General features: G+C 43.6%; 1 protein-coding gene across 1 annotated transcript in view; it reads right to left on the reverse strand.

Annotated features, from left to right (window-relative positions):
* Window positions 1-8,280: 8,280 nt before the first annotated feature.
* The window catches only part of LOC131904048 (protein argonaute-4), a 37,265-nt gene continuing 24,640 nt past the window's right edge, over window positions 8,281-20,905 (reverse strand). Inside the window, exons 13-18 of the mRNA XM_059254969.1 lie at window positions 19,445-19,604; window positions 16,549-16,864; window positions 16,303-16,437; window positions 11,281-11,382; window positions 10,842-11,041; window positions 8,281-8,586 (exon numbers count right to left, since the gene is read on the reverse strand). Coding sequence (XP_059110952.1) covers window positions 8,478-8,586; window positions 10,842-11,041; window positions 11,281-11,382; window positions 16,303-16,437; window positions 16,549-16,864; window positions 19,445-19,604 — 1,022 coding nt within the window. The 3' untranslated portion in view covers window positions 8,281-8,477. The remainder of the gene's footprint in view (window positions 8,587-10,841; window positions 11,042-11,280; window positions 11,383-16,302; window positions 16,438-16,548; window positions 16,865-19,444; window positions 19,605-20,905) is intronic.

Here is a 20,905-nt window from a genome sequence, read left to right on the forward strand (position 1 = left end):
AAAAAAAAAAAACCTGGTGGTGGGAGAAGTAGAGGTGGAGAGATGGCTCAGCTGTCAGGAGTATACACAGCTCTTGCAGAGGATCTGGGGTTCATTCCCAGCACCCACAGTAAGCATCTCACGACCCTCCTGTAACTCCAGCTCCAAGGGATTTTGGAGCCCTCTTCTGGCTTCCGGCATTTTTGTGGTAAGAATGCTTAAAGGTTGGCTTTCTTAGTGATTTTCAAGAAGAAATATACCAACACTCACCACGCTGTTCAACAGAGCTCCTGCGCTAATTCCATCCACCTGAAACTGTATCCGGTGATAGCCACCTAACTTGTACCCTGTGATAGCCACCTAACTTGTACCCTGTGATAGCCACCTAACTTGCTCCTGACAACCACCATTCCGCTCTACTTCTTCTTTAAAAAAAAAAAAATTATTTATTCATGTATGTGAGTGAGTGCTCAGTCTTCGTGCACTCCAGAAGGAATCTGATCCCACTCCAGATGGTTGTGAGCCACCGTGTGGTTGCTGGGAATGGAACTCAGGACCTCTGGAAGAGCAGTCAGGCACTTCTAACCACTGAGCCATCTCTCCAGCCCACGGCCCTCTACTTGTAAGAGACTATTTTACATTTGCACACAGATGAGATTAGGCAGTGCTTGCCTTTCTGTGCCTGGCTTGTTTAACGTATCAACCATCTTTTCCATCATGCTATCACCAAGACAGGATTTTAGCCATTTAAAAAAAAAAATTAAAATTTTTTTATGTGGGGCCTGGAGGGATGGTTCAGAGGTTAAGAGCACTGACTGCTCTTCCAGAGGTCCCGGGTTCAATTCCCAGTGCCCACATGGCAGCTCACAATTGCCTATAACTCCAAGTTCTGATACCTTCACACAGACGCACATGCAGGCAAAGCATCAATGCATATATAAAATAAAAATAAATAATTTAAAAAATGTTTTATGTGTATGGGTGTTTTTGTCTGCATATATGTCTGTGCACCAAGTGTGTGTCTGGTGCCCACAGAGGACAGAAGAGAGCAAAGGATCCCCTAGAACTGGAGTTACAAATAATGGTTGGCCGTGGGAACTGAATCTGGATTTTTCTGGAAGAGCAGTCAGTGAGCCCTCAGCCATTTTTTTTTTTTTTCATGGCTAAGTAGTTCTCCGTCACTGTGTTTATATGAAGGGTCTTGCTGTGATAGCTCAGGCTGGACTAGAACTTGTTATATAGAGCAGGTTGGGCTTAAAACTCACAGCAATCCTTCTGCCTCTATTCTTTATATGACAGCTAACTCATCGGTTCTTCTAAGAAGCATTCCTTGGGCCAGTGAGATGGCACAGTGGGTGAAGGTGCTTGCTGCCAAGGCTGACATCTTGAGTTTGCTTCCCGGGAATCATATTGGTGGAAGGAGAGAACCAGTTTCTGCAAGTTGTCCTTTGCCTGACAGGCACTCCCAATAAGTGAAAAAGGCTTCGTTGAAGGTTCTCTCTCAGAAATCTCATTAAAGCTACCTGTTTACCTGATGCCTCGCCCCAAGCTTACTAAACAAACTCAATGGCCAGAGGTTACTCTGTGCCTTTGTAATTCTTAGCCTATAACAGGAAATGTTTGTTAAACAGTTGTAGTCACTTCTGCTTTTGCTTGGTAAACTTATAGTTGCTTTCTGTTTTCTTTTTTAAAATACCCCTTTATCCCCCTTCTCTGTAAGAACTTGCCACTAGCTTCTGGAGACATTAGCACAGGGGAAATCAGAGCCAATAGGGAGGAAAAGACACAGAAGAGGCACACACCCTACAAAGGTGCCGACCAGTCTCTCTCTCCCCTATTTACTGGCCCCAACAGGAGGGACATGAATCATTCCTGGCTGTGGTAACACCTGTTCCCTCTGGCCCTTGTAATTCAGGGAAAGACTTTAGTATGATATATAGTTGGTATGTAAGGAAGGCCACTCTCCTGACTCCCATATAAAAGAGGGTTTCTGTCTCCCAAAAGAGGAGTAAAAACATATTCAGACAATTATAGCTACTCTAATCTTCTCTGAGGAAGTAGTTGCCTAGAGTCTCCTTCTGTGGTGTTATTGTGTTCCCCAAAATATTGTGCACCCTAATAAATTTATCTGGGGTCAGAGAACAGACAGCCACTAGATACAGAGGCTAGAAAATGGTGGCACATACACCTTTAATTCTAGCATTCCAGAGACAGAAATCCCTCTGGATCTCTGTGAGTTCAAGGCCACATTAGAAACAGCCAGGCATGGTGACACACGCCTTTAATCCCAGGGAGTGAGCCTTTAATCTCAGGGAGTGATGGTAGAAGGCAGAAAGATATATAAGGCGTGAGGACCAGGAACTAGAAGCTTTTAGCTGGTTAAGCTTCAGGCTTTCGAGCAGCAGTTCAGCTGAGAGCCATTGGGATGAGGACACAGAAGCTTCCAGTCTGAGGAAACAAGATCAGCTGAGAAGTTGGCCAGGTGAGGTTAGCTGTGGCTTGTTCTGTCTCTCTGACCATCCAGCATTTCACCCCAATAACTGGCCCCGGGTTTGATTTTATTAATAAGACTCTCTAAGATTCATGCTACATCCTTCTTCAGCTTGCTTGTTTTATGATCTATCCCACAGTTGCTAATACTGTAAAAACTTTCTTGACTCCCATGGCAAACTCTTTCTGTTCAGAGCATCTGTCACTTTATGCTCAACAGTAGGTGAAATGAAGTTAAAACATGGGTTCGAACTGGAGCTTTGCCACTCTGATGGTGTTATTCAGCCTCCCGGAAGCTGATTGGCTGGTTTTTATTTTTGCGTTGCTAGGGATTGAACCCATGGCCATATGCACACATAGCACAAATGAACTATGCCCCTAACCCAGTAGCTCTTTTTTTCTTGAAAATGAAGATCCCACTATCAACCTCAAAGAGCTGCTGCTAAGATTAGAGATGTCGTTGTTCAGTGCCTGGGGAGCAGACATTCATGTGTTAACTGTGCAGCCTCTTCCTCTGCTGTATCCCTTGTTAGAGTGAACTTTTAATCAATTGTGCATGTGTCTGAGATGTGTGTATGCACATTCACATATGTATGGGTGCATGTGTCTAAGTATGCACACTCATATGTCCATGTAGAGGCCTGAGGCTAACATGGGAGTATCACTCTCCACATTATTCACTGAAGCAGGGTCTCAAAATGGCCACTGTCTAGTTAACCAGCTTGCTCCTGGGACTTTGTCTCCGCCTTCTAATTGCTGGATTACAAGCATGTGTCCACCTGGCTCTCATGTGGGTGCTGGGGATCTGAACTCTGGTCCTCACGCTTGTATGGCAGGCATGTTACTCACTGAGCCCTCTCTTTAGCTTCTAGAATGAACTGTTTGAGGAAACTGTTAACTCTTCTGTGTTCTGAGTATCTAGGTGGAGACTGCACACACCTCATTTGTGAGGCATGTCTAATAAATGGCACATGAGGAGGAGAAACTGCGGATGGGAAACCAAAAGCCACCGTCTCGGGGGTTGGTTGTGTGTAGGACTTTCCCTCCTGATGAACTAGATTCCCCAAGAATAAAGTTCAGATTGGGCAAATCTCTGCATTATCGTTATAACTCGGCAAAAGGGTTTTATTGTTAAGTTTTAGAAGTCATGAACTGGGCATGGTAGCTCATGTCAGCAATCTTGGAGTTCTGATGCCTGAAGCAGGAGTAAGAGTTCAAGACCAGCCTGGCCTACACAGGGAGACCTTGTCCCCAAACCAGACACTAGAAACTCCATTTTGTGTGAATTTGGGGAGCTTCTCTATAGAGAACTTAGTCATAAATAAAAGCATCTGGCTGGGCGGTGGTGGTGCACGCCTTTAATCCCAGCACTCCGGAAGGCAGAGGCAGGCGGATCTCTGTGAGTTCCAGGATAGGCACCAAAACTACACAGAGAAACCCTGTCTCGAAAAACCAAAAAAAAAAAAAAAGCATCTGGCCACACTGTCTTCTTGGGGCTTTCGTTTTTTGTCTTTGAGACAAGCACAATGTAGTGGTTTGACTGAGAACTGTCCCCCAGGTTGAGGCATTTGGATGCTTGGCTCTCAGTTGTGACACTGTTTAGGGAGGCTATGCAACTGTGTAGCCTTGCAGGAGGAAGTCCATCACTAGGAGCAGGCTTTGAGTTCACATCCTTGCCTCATTTCTGTATCACTTTCTGGTTTATGCTTATGGTTGGAGATATGATTTCTCAGCTTCTTGCTGAGAGGCTCCCTGCTGTTATGCTTTCTATACCATTGTGGACTCTTGCTCTAGAACCATAGGCAAAGGGAAAAATAACTCTCTCATAGGCTGTTTTGGTCATGTTTTATCCAATCAAGAGAAAAGTAGCTAATACACAGGGTCCCACTCGAAAGCCCAGGATGGACTGAGAACTGAAATAATATTCCTGCCTCAGCCTCCCAGCTTCTGGGATTACTGGAGTGAGCCACCACACCTCACCAGTTTCCTTAAGACATCACTTAACCAGAACTTCCCATTGAGAGCAGTACCCAGAACCATCATGAATCTTGAAGTTTCCATATGTGAAGTGGTACTGAAAATCCTTCAAAAACTCCCAAATGGCAATTCCTAAATATAGGGCAACCCAGAATCAAACACAGTTTCACCCCTCTTGATAGCCATGTATGATGCCATTACCATATCTTCCATATTTATTACACAACTGACAAGAAAAACAACTTTTAGCACAAGAATGCCAATTTATCTCCCCGACCTACCCACCCATTTTTGGACACGTGAACACAAAATATCCCTGCAGACCAAAAAAAAAAAAAAAAAAAAAAAAAATCCTTTTTAAACAAACAACCATCACCTTATCTCACACAGGGATACAAACCCTTCCTTAATAGCTTAGAAAGTACCTCGTATTGCTAGAGACAGACATCCAGTCCAAATTAATAAAATACATTTTAAAACATTACAACTCTAATCATAGAGAAACAAAAACCATACCATTAGTCAGATGAACAAACACATTTTCAGCCAGTAGACATAGAAAGAATATGAATATGTCAATAGCAAGGAAAAGAAAAATGGTTGGCCAATAAAGATCTTTCCTTTAATTTTACAATAAAAAATTCTTGGAGTTGAAGCAATATTAATACAATGACCTTAACCTCCGCTTTCTTAAAATGAAAGCTGAGCTGCCACCTTGCTAATGAGCAAGAGAATCTTACAGTATATCCACAGAGGGCCACTAGGGTAGAGAGGGTGAGCCTTGTTTAAAAACAAAACAAAACAAAACAGTGGATTACCTTTTCTCATGTGAAGGAATAGGCAGCTGAGCCAAGTGGGTAAGCTCTGCTATAGGAAATAGGTTGGGCACCAGATTCTAAAATACAGACCATATAGGACATGCCTGCGTATAAATCATCACCTTTGGAAGCAGCATGTAGAATTTACAGTAAGAAGGAAAGTGGTTTGCCTGCCCAGAACGCTGGCTGCATCAAGCCAGCTGGTTCCCTTTATAAACAGCTCGGGATTCGACAACAACAGAATGTAATTGGTTCAACATTCGGGTCTCCCCCACTCTTAGTGTCCCGTGCTCCCTGGCCCAGAACTGTTGTTCTTCAGCACTGCTGCACTGCAGTCTCCCACACTACGTGACAGTGCCTAAACAGGCTGCGTCTAAGAAAACAAAACAGCCCAACACTGCTTCTGGAGAATGCACACCTCCCGTTGATTGACACATGCATAACAATTCAGTTTCCAAGGGGGTAACTATTTGAATTGTTAACCCTAATTAAGTTTAAACTATGCATTCAGATTTTTGCTGGTGATAGTATTACTGCAGGTCTGATTCTGCAGGGATCACCTCTTTACTCCTCCCTCAGCAAGTTTTCCCCCAACAATCCTAATTCTTCCATATTTCTTTCCATTTGTCTACAACAACAGCATCACACCCTTAATGGTACTGTTTTCCTACAAAAGTTGGCCTCCTGGCTTTTCTTCCACCACCACGCAGATTGGTCCTAGTGTACTAGGACAGACTGAGGTGTTTCAGACATTCTGTTCGAGGTCAAGTATAGAGCCCAACTGCAGACAAGTGGATCAGGGCTTCTGGGCACCCAGCTTGCTCCCTGTTCCATCATGCAGGAAGATGGCATGAGTTTCTTCTGTGCATTGTTAACCGGCAAGCCCGAGGCACTCAAGTGTGGGTATGGTGCCCGCTGGCCGGCCAGCCAGCCAGCCAGCCACCAAGAGTTCCCATCACAGGCTCCAGGCGAGTCCTCCTCCTAAAAAACTCCTTTTTTTCCCTCCTCTTGGGTCCTCTTGGGTCCACAGTGGCTGTGCTGAAGCGTATTTTCTGTGCTCTCCCTGAACAAGTGTGAATAAAAGTGGCAGTCAGCCACTCATCAACATGTCCTGATTTGTATTATCCAAGTGAGGTATTTGCAAAAAAAAGGAAAATCTTAAGGAGCGAGCATCCGCCGTCTCTTCACGCCTGCCTAGCTGTGCTTCAGCCACAGGACTTGCTTTTCCCCACTGTCCGCAGGGACTAAGGATGTCTGCACTCATCCTCATGTGCTATAGGACTTGGTGGACATTATAAAACTCTCTGGGAGACCAGCTCAGCCAACATTGGTGGCACTGCTGAGCAACAGCACCTGGAAATGTAAACATTAATGTATTTACAAGCTTGTATAAAAGACTGAAGGAGAACAGTGCTTCATATTGCTGGCATTTGAGAAGGCTAGTTTAACAGATTTGGACCTTGGACCAACCAATGAGTTCAAGCAAACACCCTTCACCATCTGATCCAGTGTTTCTCATCAACAGTTTCTAGAGACGACAGAATTGTGCCTGTCTCTTCCCCAGCCCCTTCCTCAGCCTTGAGGAGTGAGGCTCTCCAGAGAGCCTTTCACTCCTTGCCCTTCCGGGACAGAGTAAAATGTGGGCTGGCAAACCATGTAACGTTGTCCTTTACAAAGTTATTATCTACACTAACTACAGAATACATCTCCCCTATGTTCTGATGCTTGCTTTACATCAACTCCCTTTGTTGGACAAGAAAAGGAGTCCTGTCTTCCTATGAGGGAATCCAGAATCTACAGAAAAGGGGAGAAAAAAATCAACTTCTTCTACATAGTTTTAGGTGAAAAAGAGGACGGCAAAGCCCCCCAGCACGTTTCAGGCTGAAAGAAGAGCAAACAGAACTGTACTGTACGCAGCTGTGTGTACAGCCTTGATTCCCAGGGAAAATGAGGGTTTTACATGCTGGTACTTTTTTTAAGTGCAGCATCCTCAATGTGCCTTATACACTGGTAAAGCCTGGCCAGTCAGGAAGCATCCTGATTCCAGCTTATTTTAAAAGAAAAAAAAAAAAAAAAGTGACAGGACACAGACTATGACTATAAAATAGGTTAAAAAAAACAAAAAACCCAAATAGTTATTTTAAAGGGCATGGAAATACATGTGTTTCAGAATATTTAGGTTATGATATATTAAGAAATAGTTGATAAAAATCATAGTAAAATTTCATCTAGAAAACTACCTCGTCGGGGAGAAAGGGGAGGGGGTCTTAAAAACACTTATTGCCAAAGTTAACTTTCTATGAGAGAAGTCTAAAAGTCATTTAGAGCTAACCAACCACATAGCAGCATAAAATGGGCACTTTCAAAAACTTGGAAAAATACTAAAAGCTAATTTTTTTTTTTTTCAAATAGGGAGGAGAGCTTTTACTTTTTACCATGGCAGTGTTAGGTGTCCCTGTGACACGCATCACACCTGCTCATGTCACAGTCACCAAAGCCAGCCAAGTAAGAGAACTGCCTGTTCGAATCTGTAGCCAAATATAGTGCAATTGTCGGGCAGCCAGTTCTCCACAGCACAGGCCCGAAGAGATCAGTAAGATAAAGCAGTGGAAGTAATAAAAGTCTGTAAAACTTTCAAAAATTAATGCTCCTTAAAGGCATTTACAGTGGTGAAGTCAGAAATCTCCATTAAAAAGTCTATGGACCCATCCAGTTAAAAAGTTGCATGGAAATGAAACTGGTCATTTGGTTTTCCTCTCCCACTTATGCATACACCCCACTCAATGAACACAGGAAGAAGGAAATACTCCTCTTATAAGACTAGATGCGGTGAATACCACAGCTAGCAAAATATCCCATAGAAACCCTCCTTGGAAAGTAAGTCCTTTAGAAAGTAAAGGCTGATTAGCCTTTGCACGTTGAGGTAAAAACTGTCCAGTGCATCAGAACACATAATCTATTGAGTTTCTATTTCTTTTTTTTCTTTTTTTTTCTTTCTTTCTTTCTTTCTTTTTTTTTTTTTTTTTTTTAAATGGCTCAGTTTTGTTGATGCACCAGACAGGGCTGCAAAGTACAGATTCAGTGCAACTATCTATTCCGAGCTGCTAGTAGGGACCACTTGAAATCAACGTGGCACTATCTAGAGGCAGTAGGCATCTGAAACATTTGAGGATGTGTGGGACGCCGAATTGGTTGAGTTCTTTTCCAAGACTCTCAGGCAAAATACATAGTGTGCTGGGTATCATGGTGGATCTGCACAGCCTTAGCCAAGGCCTGAGGGTCCCGGCCGTTGCTCTGTCCTGACACATGACTGCCTTCCGCACTATAATGAGAACAAAACAAAAAAACAGGTGTTAAGAGAAGACTACGTCCAACTTCAGTTTTTCAGATAGCACAAATAGTACTAGATTCAAGAATATCTTGAGCTCAAGCTGGGCTACTCAAACAATTTTTCCTTAGACATGCTTGTTCAACTGAAAAATATAGTACGACTTATTTAATGGATGGTTGCAATAATTAAATAATGTTCACAAAGACCAGGTGTTTGATAGCACCTGCATAAGGACTTCTACTGTCCCTTCTGTCTGGCTAGTTCCTACTCATCCTTCAGGCTTCAATTACAAGTCATTTCCCTCTTCGAAATCTTCCCTGACTCTCAAGTTCAGGTCAGGGTCACCTAGAATATGTTTTCATAGACAGTTCTTTCCTTTTTTAGTACTAGACACAGCCAAAATGAAATTGTTAATTGGGACATTACTAGGTATTATTGGATATATTTTTTTTTTCTTCACTGGAATGAAATCACCAAGAGAAGAGCATCTTTCTCCTCTCCCCCCTCCTCCCCCTCCTCCTTTTTCTTCTTCTGAGACAGGATCTTACTATGAAGGCTTCACTGGCCTCAAACTCAGAGAGATCCACCTGCCTCTGAGGTGTGCACCTTCATGCCTGGCTTAACTTCGTTTTTACTTGCTAACAATGCTAGTTTCCTAAATTAATGAGTCTACAGACCTGGCAGAGTGCTCACAACTGTAAACACCCATCTTCAGGGTGGGACCATGTAACATAGGAGTCTGGCACACCATCTCTTTTTTAGTGCTGCAGAGTCAGTCTAGGGCTTTATGTATGCTAAGCACAACACTCACAACAGAGCTACACCTTGGCCTCTGACCTCTCTTTAAATGCTGATTACTATCCTAATCACCTTTGATTTCATCCTTTCCTCCCCCACTTACTTGATTCTATCCCAGGAAGAGCGTTTTACATCTAGCAAGGACGATCTTATTCTAACACAGTTTTCTGCCCCATGCCCACTGTTCCCTTTTAACATGCTCCAGCCAAAGAAAACTTGCGATTGTCCAAAACTGTCACTCCCTTTCTCCTTTGTGGCCACTGTCCTCTCTGCCTGGAAAATCCTCTTTCCTTTATAAAGCTAAGCCCTGCTCACTCAGCTATAAAATCCTTGCCAACCTTTCCTCTGATATCCCACTGCAGTTATCTATACTGAGTTAGACTAGCTGTCGGTTTTACATTTGCCTTTATTATCTCCATATTGAAACATAAAATCCCTGCAGGCAAGAAACATGGCTTACTAATCTTGTTCTTTTCTAGTACCCAGCACAGTATTGGGCACACAGTACCAAATAAATGTATTAAATGGATGAATGTATATTGGAGAACACAAGGTACAAAGCCACAGCTGGGCCTTTTCTGTGATAGTGTATTTTTCTTTTTTTTTTTTAAATTTTTTTTTTTTTTAAGATTTATTTATTATGTATACAGTGTTCTGTCTGCACATATCCCTGCAGGCCAGAAGAGGGCACCAGATCTCATTACAGATGGTTGTGAGCCACCATGTGGTTGCTGGGAATTGAACTCAGGACCTCTGGAAGAACAGCCAGTGCTCTTAACCGCTGAGCCATCTCTCCAGCCCCCGATAGTGTATTTTTCAATCTCTTACAGAAATAAACTTGCAGTGGAATGTCTACTATTTAGCAACTGAATTGAGACTTGGGGAAGAGCTCAGAAACTACTACACTTGACAGATTGCCATTTGAGAAAGAAAATTAATGCAAAGAGCTTTTTTAGCCACCATTTATTGGCAGCTCAGTAATAGGTCAAAATGTCTGAGTCCCTTAAGATCCCTATCTGGGAATGAGGATAGTCACCCCTTCTGTTTCCTCATAAGCCCTGGCTCACTGGTCATTTCTGGATTGTACTGGAAGCAAAATGAACTAGGTGGGACTCCCTCATGCATGAACGAGAATTCACAGGTTCTGACTACTCTGACAGGAGTCAGGGTGCTGTACTGAGCACCTTTTGAGGCTGCCTGAGACCTCAGCAGAACTGAAATGTAGTTAGCTCTGCATGAAAACCACAAGCAGCTCCAACGAGACACTGCTAGAGACACAAGTTTAAACAAGCCTGAGCTCTTCTTGGACCGAAAGTCACATTGAAAGCTCTCAAAGCCTCATGCACTTCTAATTTGCCTTGCAAGTTAAATCTTTAAGAGTTTTCTATATAGCTTGTTTTTTAAAACATGCTTCCACAACAGGAAGAGATTTTTGTTGAGGAACTTGCCTGTCATGATCTTTATCCACCAAATGATACCTTGCCCGAAATGCTACCAGCCGGGCATAATATGCAGGGGCAGGAATGGAGACCGAGCGCGTGCACCTCACGTAGGTGTGACAGAGCTGGTAAGTCAGTAGCTGGAGTTCATCTGCAGTGAAGCAGTTGTCATCCCACAAGACCTGGTAATGTGAAGGACGGCTGGTTCCCTGGAGGGAGAGTTTTGGGATTAGTGTATTTCGTAGGACCTGGCTAGCTAGGAGAAAAGAACTGAAATCTAACTATTAAGCTCAACAGTATCTCTGCCTCACCCACCTACAAGATCTCTAGAGCAGGGCAGTTAACAAAGCTTAAGCACAGTGTTTAATGACAAGTCTACTCAGGCTAGATGCCGAACTGGCAAATATCTCCCTATCAGGTCAAAGATCTGGAACAGCTTCCAAATTACCTGAATTCCTGCATGACTACAGAGGTAAAAGTCAAACTCAGATGGATGTGTGATGGTACTGTCCACTGTAGTGCCTGCTGGGACATTGCCACTTTTCCCCACCTGTTAAAAAGATATGTACAGTTAATCATCTGAGTAACATGCTTGTTTAAGGCCATTTTTTCCATTGATGCATTAATTAATAATTAATTAGCAATTAGAAAATTGTTTTTATGTGAAGTCTCAAAACTAGATTAATTCAAAATGTTAAGCCAGACCTCTCTTTAAATTTTTTGGTTTTTCAAGACAGAGTTTCTCTGTGTAGTTTTGTGCCTTTCCTGGAACTCACTTTGGAGACCAGGCTGGCCTCAAACTAACAGAGATCCGCCTGGCTCTGCCTCCTGAGTGCTGGGATTAAAGGCGTGCGCCACCACCGCCCGGCCTAAAGCATTTTCTTAAGCATGTCTCCAGAGCCTCTTGTGGGGAATCTAAATAATGACTTTATCTATAGTTCTGTACAGCAATATTGCCACATATTTATAGACGACAGTCTGTATGCATGCAGAGAAGGGGGAAAACAGCATTTAAGGAATGAGAATGTAGCTCAGTTGTAGAGTCCTTGCTTAGTGTGAACATGATTTCGACACTGGGTTCAAGCCCTAGCACCGCAACAAAGAAAAACTCTGAGATAGATAAACATCCCCGGAAGCAATGACTTTCATTCCTCATTTGAGAGAAAAATAACCACACACGGCTTTCAGCAGAAGATAAAATGAAGATCTTTGAACTGGTTCACCATGTTCAGCAAAGCTCATACTCTCATGGGGTCAGTCACAGAAGTTCCCCCCGCAGAGGTTTTCCAAAAGCTCCAACTGAGATAAAGAATAAGACAGCTCAGATCCAGGCCAGGCCTCAAGGCCACACACCTTGAACAGAGCCTCAACCTAATCATCTATAATATCTGGTGACAACCTTTTCTAAAATTCTAAGGTTCTCCAAAAACCAAAATCAAACTTCTAGAAAGGCCGAGGGGGACTCCAGAATGCACTGAACAGCAGCAGAATTAAATCTTGTTCCTCAGCCTGTGTCTTCTGTTGTTCAGGAGAATTTAGTGAGAAAGTTTAATTAGCCCAGAGGTACACGTTCCCATGGGTTTGACTCCTTTCTAACTACTATTCCTTCCAGTTATGGAGCACATAACAATACATAAAACCTGGAGTATGGAGAATTCTTCCTTCAAATTCCTATTAAGCTTAGGTATCTAGCCAAACCAGAGAGTATCTCCTGCTTGTCTTAAGCTAAGGTTTCAGTTACTTGTGGTCAGCCAAGGTCCAGAGCATTCCTACAGCGCAATGGAGAGCCCTTGAAGACTTCTGAGCAGTGGGCGTGTTTTAGAAGCCAGCCCTTGAAGTAGGAAGGGGAGCAATGGCAAGGAACAGACTGCTGGGGTCCCAGCACAACAGACACGCTCTGCCTGGGTAGTGGAGACACATGAACTCGAGGTGAGAGATGGGGCAGCACACAGGACACCATCCGACAGACTGGACATGGTGTGGACAACAAGGCAGGAAAGAATTTAAAAGTGACTCTCAAGTTTCCAGTTTGGCTAGCATAAAGCACCGTGATGCCAATAACAGAATCTAAGGAGAACCAGGGGGAGGTTCTGGATGGGGATTAAACAGTAAGTGGGAAGTTTGGACGTGTTTTGCTTGACATGCCTATGGTAGACTGAATTACTGGTGCCAAATATTTCTGTGCCCCTCCCTGGGGAAGATTATACAGATCCACCCAGCTATCACAGGAGCGGCCATGTGAACTGCTTTGATGATAAAATGTGGCACTTCTGGGCAGAAGCCTTAAGGGCTAGCATACGGCTTGTCTTGTGTCTCTTCCCTCCCGCCACAGTGACTGGCAAGGTTCCAGATGGGCTTTGTCAGCCTAGGTTCCAAAGGGAGGACAGAAGGGTCACAGCTGCAGCAGGGCCACAGCGACGGTGTGATGTGAGCAAGAAATGAATCTTTGTCAGCCACAAGGAAGGGTTCTTGCTGTTATCACCACCACACAGCCTGCTCTGTGGAAATGGAGCCAAAGCGCAGAGCACCTGAGTCAACGTGTCTGGTAGATAACTCAAAGCACAAATCAGGAGTCTGACAGAGCAATCTAGGGTAGAAATATGGATTCAGAGTCGATAAGCAAGTAAGCCTAGAAAAGTGGATGGAGCCGAAAACAGTATTGAAAACAGGAAGAAGGGGCAATGAGGGACTGGAGAGATGGCTCAGTAGTTAAGAGCACTTGCTGCTCTTTCAGAAGACCTGGGTTTGGTTCCCAGCACCCACAGTCCTCACACCCATGTGTAACTCCAGTCCCCAGGAATCTGCCCCCCTCTCTAAAGACCTCCGTGAGCACCACGCATGAATGTGGTACACATACATACACGAAGCAAGACACTCATATACATAAAATTAGATAAATGAATCTAATTTTCTTTCTTTATTTATTTTTTATTTTTTTAAAGATTTATTTATTTATTATGTATACAGCATGTATGACTGCAGGCTAGAAGAGGGTACCAGATCTCATTACAGATGGTTGTGAGCCACCATGTGATTGCTGGGAATTGAACTTAGGAGCTCTGGAAGAGCAGTCAGTGCTCTTAACCTCTGAGCCATCTCTCCAGCCCGAATCTAATTTTCTTAAGTAAAGATAATCTGACTGCAGAGGTGAGTACAAAACCTGGAAAGTCATATTGTCATAAGTGCGGCTAAGAGGTCAGTGTGGGAATCTGACCTGGCTGAAGATGAAGACACAGAGGCAAAATTTCAGTTCTCTCTTGAACTCCCTACTTCCTGAAAATCAAAGTATGAAATTTGTTGTGATGGTACACTTGACAACAAGCCAAGTGATGATTCTTCTAAAAGGAAATTTACAAAAGAGAAAAAAAAAGATGAAATAGCAAGTGAGAGGGAGAAGCAGAGGTAACAGATGTTTATTGGGGGAACTGGAACTGAGGAAGAATTGAACGACCTTTGTAATAGGAGAAGGCAGCCGTGGAATAAGAAAGATGAGGGTCTCTGAGCTGGCTCTGTGGCTGATGACCTGCACTCTATCTCTGACCTACAAACACCTACAGACTAAATTAATTAATTAAATACAATTTAAATTTTGTAAAAGACTGAGAAAGACTTTAAAAAGAATCGTTATGAAGTGAGGCTCTAGAAAAGGCAGAAAGAAGTGGAGTCAAAAGCACAGATGGGGAGATCAGCCTGAGATTTGAGGAAGGAGATAATAAAAGCACAAAAATCACACTTGAAAGGAGAGGGTCGGTAACTGGAAAAATCCATGCCTTCCAGGTCCCATCTTCCCAGAAAACAGAAGGTAGGATTCGGAAGGCAGCTGTGCTTGCCACTATACTGGCAGAGCAGAAATAGTTTTTGTCAGTGTTAAGACATCAAGGATAGGACTCAAAAAAAAAAAAAAAAAAAAAGATTCGAGACAAACACTTATGGGGAATAGAGCAAAGAAAACAATCACAGCGTTTAAGGTTTAAGGTTTGCTCTCACGTGTGTATAACACGGTTCATGAATACGTAAGTGATTTGTTCAGCCAGCAACTCCCATCAGCCTGAGAGAAGCAAAGCAAATGAGCAAGTTGATACATTCTGGAGTTGGAAGCAGGCAAGAGGGCATGTTCAGAGAACTGGAGAAGCTGTTCAGGGTATAAAGTAAACTAAAGAATCAGAACTGTCAATCCTGATGATTGAGAGCTATAGGAAAGAAAGATAATTCAGGGTCTGGAAACAGCTCCGTGGTAACTGCTTCCTACCATATTTGAGGCCCAAGTTCCATTCCCAGCACTGGGGTTAGGAGGTAAGTAATCCAGGTTCTAGATTTCCTCTCCACTCCACAGTAAACTGCAAAGACAGCACGTTGAAAGTGGAGCAGAGAGGAAGCCATGGCAATAGAAGAGGGGTGACAGACAAGCAAGCCTTCAGATAATCTGCATCATCAAAATCTAAGAAGTATTATTGAGTCAGAGTTTGAACAACTAAAGGACAAGGATTTAATATAAACCGACTAGTAGATCTGGGGACAGTGGGAAAAAGCTCGGGTCTTCCATGATACACAACACAACTCATCTCATCCTTGGAAGAGAGACAGTTTCTGTCCTAGAAAACAACTGGAGGAGCCAGCAAGCTTACACGATTAAGCAACAGAAAAGATCTGGACAAAATGAAATAATGTCATGAAAAACACCCCAAAAGCAGTCATCCAATATAATGTTCTTGTAACTTACCCAAAAGACTAAAACAAAGAAAGTGAGCTAAGCACTATTGTTAACTACAGACGTCATGTGACAGCTGCCTCCAGCTCCTGCCACCCATCATGATGGACTGCACCCTCAAAGTCTGAGCCAGAGTGACGTTTCCATCGGGTGTTTACTTACAGTGATAAGAAAAGAAACTCGCCAGGCGGTGGTGGCACTCGGGAGGCAGAGGCAGGCGGATCTCTGGATTTGAGGCCAGCCTGGTCTACAGAGTGAGTTCCAGCACAGCCAGGGCTATACATAGAAACCCTGTCTCAAAACAAAACAAAACAAAACAAAATAAAATAAAAAAGAAAAGTAACTAATATACAATTCCCCAAACCCTCTCTCCAAAATTCTAGAAACCAGCATTCTTGTCACAAGAGAAAAATTCATTCTCTTTTTGTTTGTTTTTGTTTTTCAAGACAGGGTTTCTCTGTGTAGCCCTGGTTGTCCTAGAACTTATTCTGTAGACCAGGCTGGCCTCGAACTCAGAGATCCACCTGCCTCTGCCTCCCAAGTGCTGGGAATAAAGGAGTGTGGCACTACCATCCAGCAAGAAACATTCATTCTTAAAACTCCTGTTATCCAGAACTTGTCACCTAAGTTCGACTGCAGTTAATATAGTTATTAAATCATCATTAGACAAGGCCAGTTTTAGAGGAATACCGTATACATCTACTCAGAACCACACTTGCTGCCACACAATCAGATGAGGAAGTTTACAGCATGACTTCTTACCCTTTCTGTTTTATCTGCACAGAAGAGTCGAGTGTGATGTCTCTTTTGCACCACAATGTAGGTTATTCCAGGCCGATAGTCTTCCTCCAAGCTTATACATGCCTTTCGAATTGCTAATAGCTCCGGCCAAGCTACCTAGGAGACAGAAGGGGGATTTTGTTTCACGGAGGTCTCAGCTCTCAAGCAGCAGACTGGAGGGTGCTCTGTCAGAGTGCTGGGAGGATGGCACTGGGCTAATGGGAGCACCTGTTTCATCTGTCCCTCGGACACCCCTCCACGGTAGTAGATAATACGAGTGGGCTTGAAGCGTGTGGACTTGTAGAACTGAATCAGTAGCTCCCGAGTCATGCTTGTCAGATCCTGCACAACCTCCTGACTGTAGAGGAGCTCCTGAGCAATCTCCTGCCGAGACGTCTGCACCCGAACTGTGGCACAATACCGGCTGGGGTGGCCGTCCATGCTGCCCACCACAGCTGCGATAGAGGGCTTCTTTCCATCCCCAGCAGGCGGATGAGTGACATCTGCTCCCAGGAAAATGACAGGCTGATGGAACACAGAAGGCCTGTCCAGATTGAAGAAGACAGTGTCATATGGGTACAAATCTTTTGAGTCTAGAAAAACATATCACCAAGATAACTGTAATCTTAGACAAGAGGACCTATGCCCATTAGGAAAGAACATTAGCCTTCCAAACCCAAATCTCTTTAAGTTGTGAAATTTAAAGAAAAGAGAATCAAGTCCATTTTTCTGTTTTATTTTCATACATAATATTTATCACTTATATCACATATTTACTTATTTTTATTTGCACATACAGACCTATATAATCCCTACAAGAGAAGGAATTTTGTTACATCTTGGTCATTACTAGTACCTAGAACATAGAACATTCCTTAGCTCATACTTGGCAGTTGGTAAATATTTGTTGAAAATACAAATTCATTCAGTGTCATTGATTCCTCTATCTAAGGAATCAAAGAAAAGTATGAATGGTTTCCTGATAAAAGCTAGTCAAAAAAATCCAGGTGTGGTGCTGTCTATAACTCAGAACTCATGTCAGGAGGTGGGAGCAGGAGGATAAGGAGTTGAAGATCACCTTTGGCCCTGTAAAGAGTTCAGTTCAAGACCAGCTTAGTATACATGAAACCCAATCTCAAAAGGACATAATCCATACATGATGACACATACCTACAGTTCCTAATACTTAGGCAGGCAGATTGAGTTCTAGGCCAGACTGGTCTACATAAAAAGACCTTATCTCAACAAATAAATGAATTTTTAAAAACACATAAGAGAATAAAGAATGTACAAGGCCAGAATCTGAGCCTAAGAAGGTATAACAGGGTCTGGAGAGATGGCATGGTCAGGGTTAAGATGGTAGATGGCTCTTCCAGAGCATCTGAGTTCAGTTTCTAGCATCCACACTGGGCATCACAGAACTACAACTGCAGCCCCAAGGGATCTGACATCTCTAGCCTCTGTGAGCACTTGTACTGGTACCTTCATGTGCACATGATAACACCTCTGCACACATGCGTACATAATTTAAAAATATATAAGAAAAAAGAAGTTGATACCAAATAATAGGTCCTAAGCCCCTAGGTCATCATATTATCTCAAATATTTGGAGTAAAACTCAATGGTTCCAGACTTTAGGTTAACTTCATCTGTGAACTACGTGCCTCATTACCAATGTTTCAGGAAGAATTTAGTTACCTAGAACTTACACTCACAGACAAAGAGATGAGAACTGTGTGGAAGGCATTCAGCTTTACCTTCTGCCCAATACATCAATGGCCAAGGCTACAAAGGCTACAGCCCTTGGTATAACTTTTCAAATCACTTTCACATCTAAGATTTCATATAAAAATGTTATCATGGAACTGAGGACCAGATAGCTTAAAAATCCACATGGGGGGGCTGGAGAGATGGCTCAGAGGTTAAGAGCACTGACTGCTCTTCCAGAGGTCCTGAGTTCAATTCCCAGCAACCACATGGTGGCTCACAACCATCTATAATGAGATCTGGTGCCCTCTTCTGGCCTGCAGGCATACATGCTGTATACATAATAAATAAATAAATCTTTAAAAAAAAAAAAAATCCACATGGGCAGAAATACCCAAATCTTTCAATCCTCATCAGTACTCTGCTGACAATAGCACTATCTTGCCTTAGTGTTTGGTTACTCCAGAACCAATCCAACAAGTTCAATTTTTAAAAAAAGCCTATCACTTGGAGTGGAGAACACTCAGTCTCATTAGGAATCCCTGAGGCCTAGGGATGTGGCTCAATGGTAGAGGGCTGATGTAGCTTGTTTGATATCCCACAGCAATAGCACAACAAAATGTTCCTCAAAAGTCTCTATTTAGAAGAGCTGGGGGAGGGAGGAAAGAAGGAAGGACAAAATAAAGCATGCTACACCAGTGATTCCATTTATAGGCAGGCAAACAGGTAAAAGCAATCTATACTGGCAGGTCAGAAGAGCTGTTTCTTGTGGGTTATCTGTCTGAGGATAATCCGGGTTTCACATAAGAGGCAAGAGCTGTGCCAGTAAGCTACAGTCCTGGCCCTGGGAGTCATCCATTTGGAGTGGGAAGAGAAAGCCTGATAGAGTCTTCGTGGTGGTGGCTATGTGGGTTACACAACACTACCTAAGAAACAGTCGCTCGCTGAGATGCGTATTTGAGATGTGTGGTTTGTTGGGTTTGCCCTGGTGGGAACGGAACCCAGGGCCTTGCATCCACTAGGCAGGCAAGTGCTCTACCACTCAGCTACATCTCAGACCTTGGTTTTGTTTTGTTTGAGATAGGGTCTCACTGTATAACTTTGGCTGTCCTGGAGCTCACTATGTAGATCAGGCTGGCCTGGAACTCATAGACACTGGCCTCCTTCAGACTCCTGAGTGCTGGGATTAAAGTTTGTACCATGACACCCAGCTAAATCCTTGCTTTATCTTTTTCTTTTTTTTTGAAACAAGGTCTTGCTATGTAGCCTAGACTGGCATGGAATCCACAATACTCCTGCTTTATTTTACCCCAGTAATGGTGTGTACCACCATATCTGGCTGGATAAATCACATAAATCATAAATCACATAATTTAGATTTTTAAATAAAAGTGGGAAAAACAAGTCATGACCTTACCTTTGATGAGGTACAAGTACATTGTTAATTCCTCCAAGCTTTGCGTTTATCTTCAGGCAAAGGTTGGAAAGGGTTTGGGGTGAGGTCTTCACAACATTTTTGACCTGGACACACTGTGTGGCCATACCTAAAAGGGTATCTCCAACACGCTTCACCTCCGCTATAAAAAAAGTCAATAAATCAGTTCGCTTTAAAATGCTTAGTCACCTAATGCGAGTAAAGGAAAAAGTACTGAACATTAACATTCACGGACTACACAGTGCCAGGCGCAGGTCAAAGGTGCAGCTCCTTTTCCTGCCTTGCTGCAGCTCTGGAAACCAGCCCACTTCCTTATTCTTCGGGTGCTGCCTGCCGCCACTTGCTTAGTCCCTTAAGAGTCCCTCTTCCTCGCCGGGCGGTGGTGGCGCACGCCTTTAATCCCAGCACTCGGGAGGCAGAGCCAGGCGGATCTCTGTGAGTTCGAGGCCAGCCTGGGCTACCAAGTGAGTCCCAGGAAAGGCGCAAAGCTACACAGAGAAACCCTGTCTCGAAAAAACAAAAAAACAAAAAAACAAAAAAAAAAAAAAAAAAAAAAAAAGAGTCCCTCTTCCTCAGAATGGCCTGGTAAAGGAACTAACCCCCTGGCTCCTCCCTCCTCAGAGCACACACCAGCCCTTTGAATTTGACCTTTCTCCTTGTCTACACCTTGGAGGTACACAGGAGGTAGACAAAAGCAGCAAAGAGAAGAAGGTCGGGATGCTGGCCTTCACTCGAGGGTGACCAGAGAAGCCGTGTCACCCTTCCACACAGACACAGAGGCAGCACATCCTCTTCTGGAAGAAGCAGCCCCACCCCACTGCTCTGTATTCTCCCCACTCTGATGATACTCTTAAGTGCTTTTCCAGAACAGTCTACGACTTCCAGTTCCCTGGACTATGGATCCCTACCCAGCATTTCCGCCCCATGTCTAGTCACCTCTTCCCCGAAGGCTGGGTAAGGCCTTATGGCTGGTTATATCCACAAACGTGGTGGCAGAAACCTTGTAAACAGTGTCTGCTCTACCAAGTTGGGTCTTGGAATGAGGAGGATATGGTTATATGGAGCAGAGGCCACTGTCTATCATGAATAGATACAAAAAAGGAACCGGTAATAAATCTTGGCCGGGATGTGGCTCAGCTGATAGAGTACTTCCTACCATGTATGAAGCCCTGGGTCCAACCTCCTGTACCATACAATCAGGTGCAGAGATTCATTCCTAGAATCTGAGCAGTGGGAGGTGGAGGTGGGATTCAAGGTTCAAGGTCATTCTCTACCACAGAATGAGTTCAAGACTAGCCTGACCTACATAAGATCTTATCTCAACAAGAGAGAGGGGGTCGGAAGGGAGGGGTAGAGGAAAGAAAAGAAGGAAGTGTTGCCATGTTGTATCCCCCCCAAGCAAAGCACTCTAGCACTAAGCTGTCCCCTCTACACACACGGGCT

Source organism: Peromyscus eremicus, chromosome 2 (assembly GCF_949786415.1).
Source record: "Peromyscus eremicus chromosome 2, PerEre_H2_v1, whole genome shotgun sequence".
Lineage (NCBI taxonomy): Eukaryota > Metazoa > Chordata > Mammalia > Rodentia > Cricetidae > Peromyscus > Peromyscus eremicus.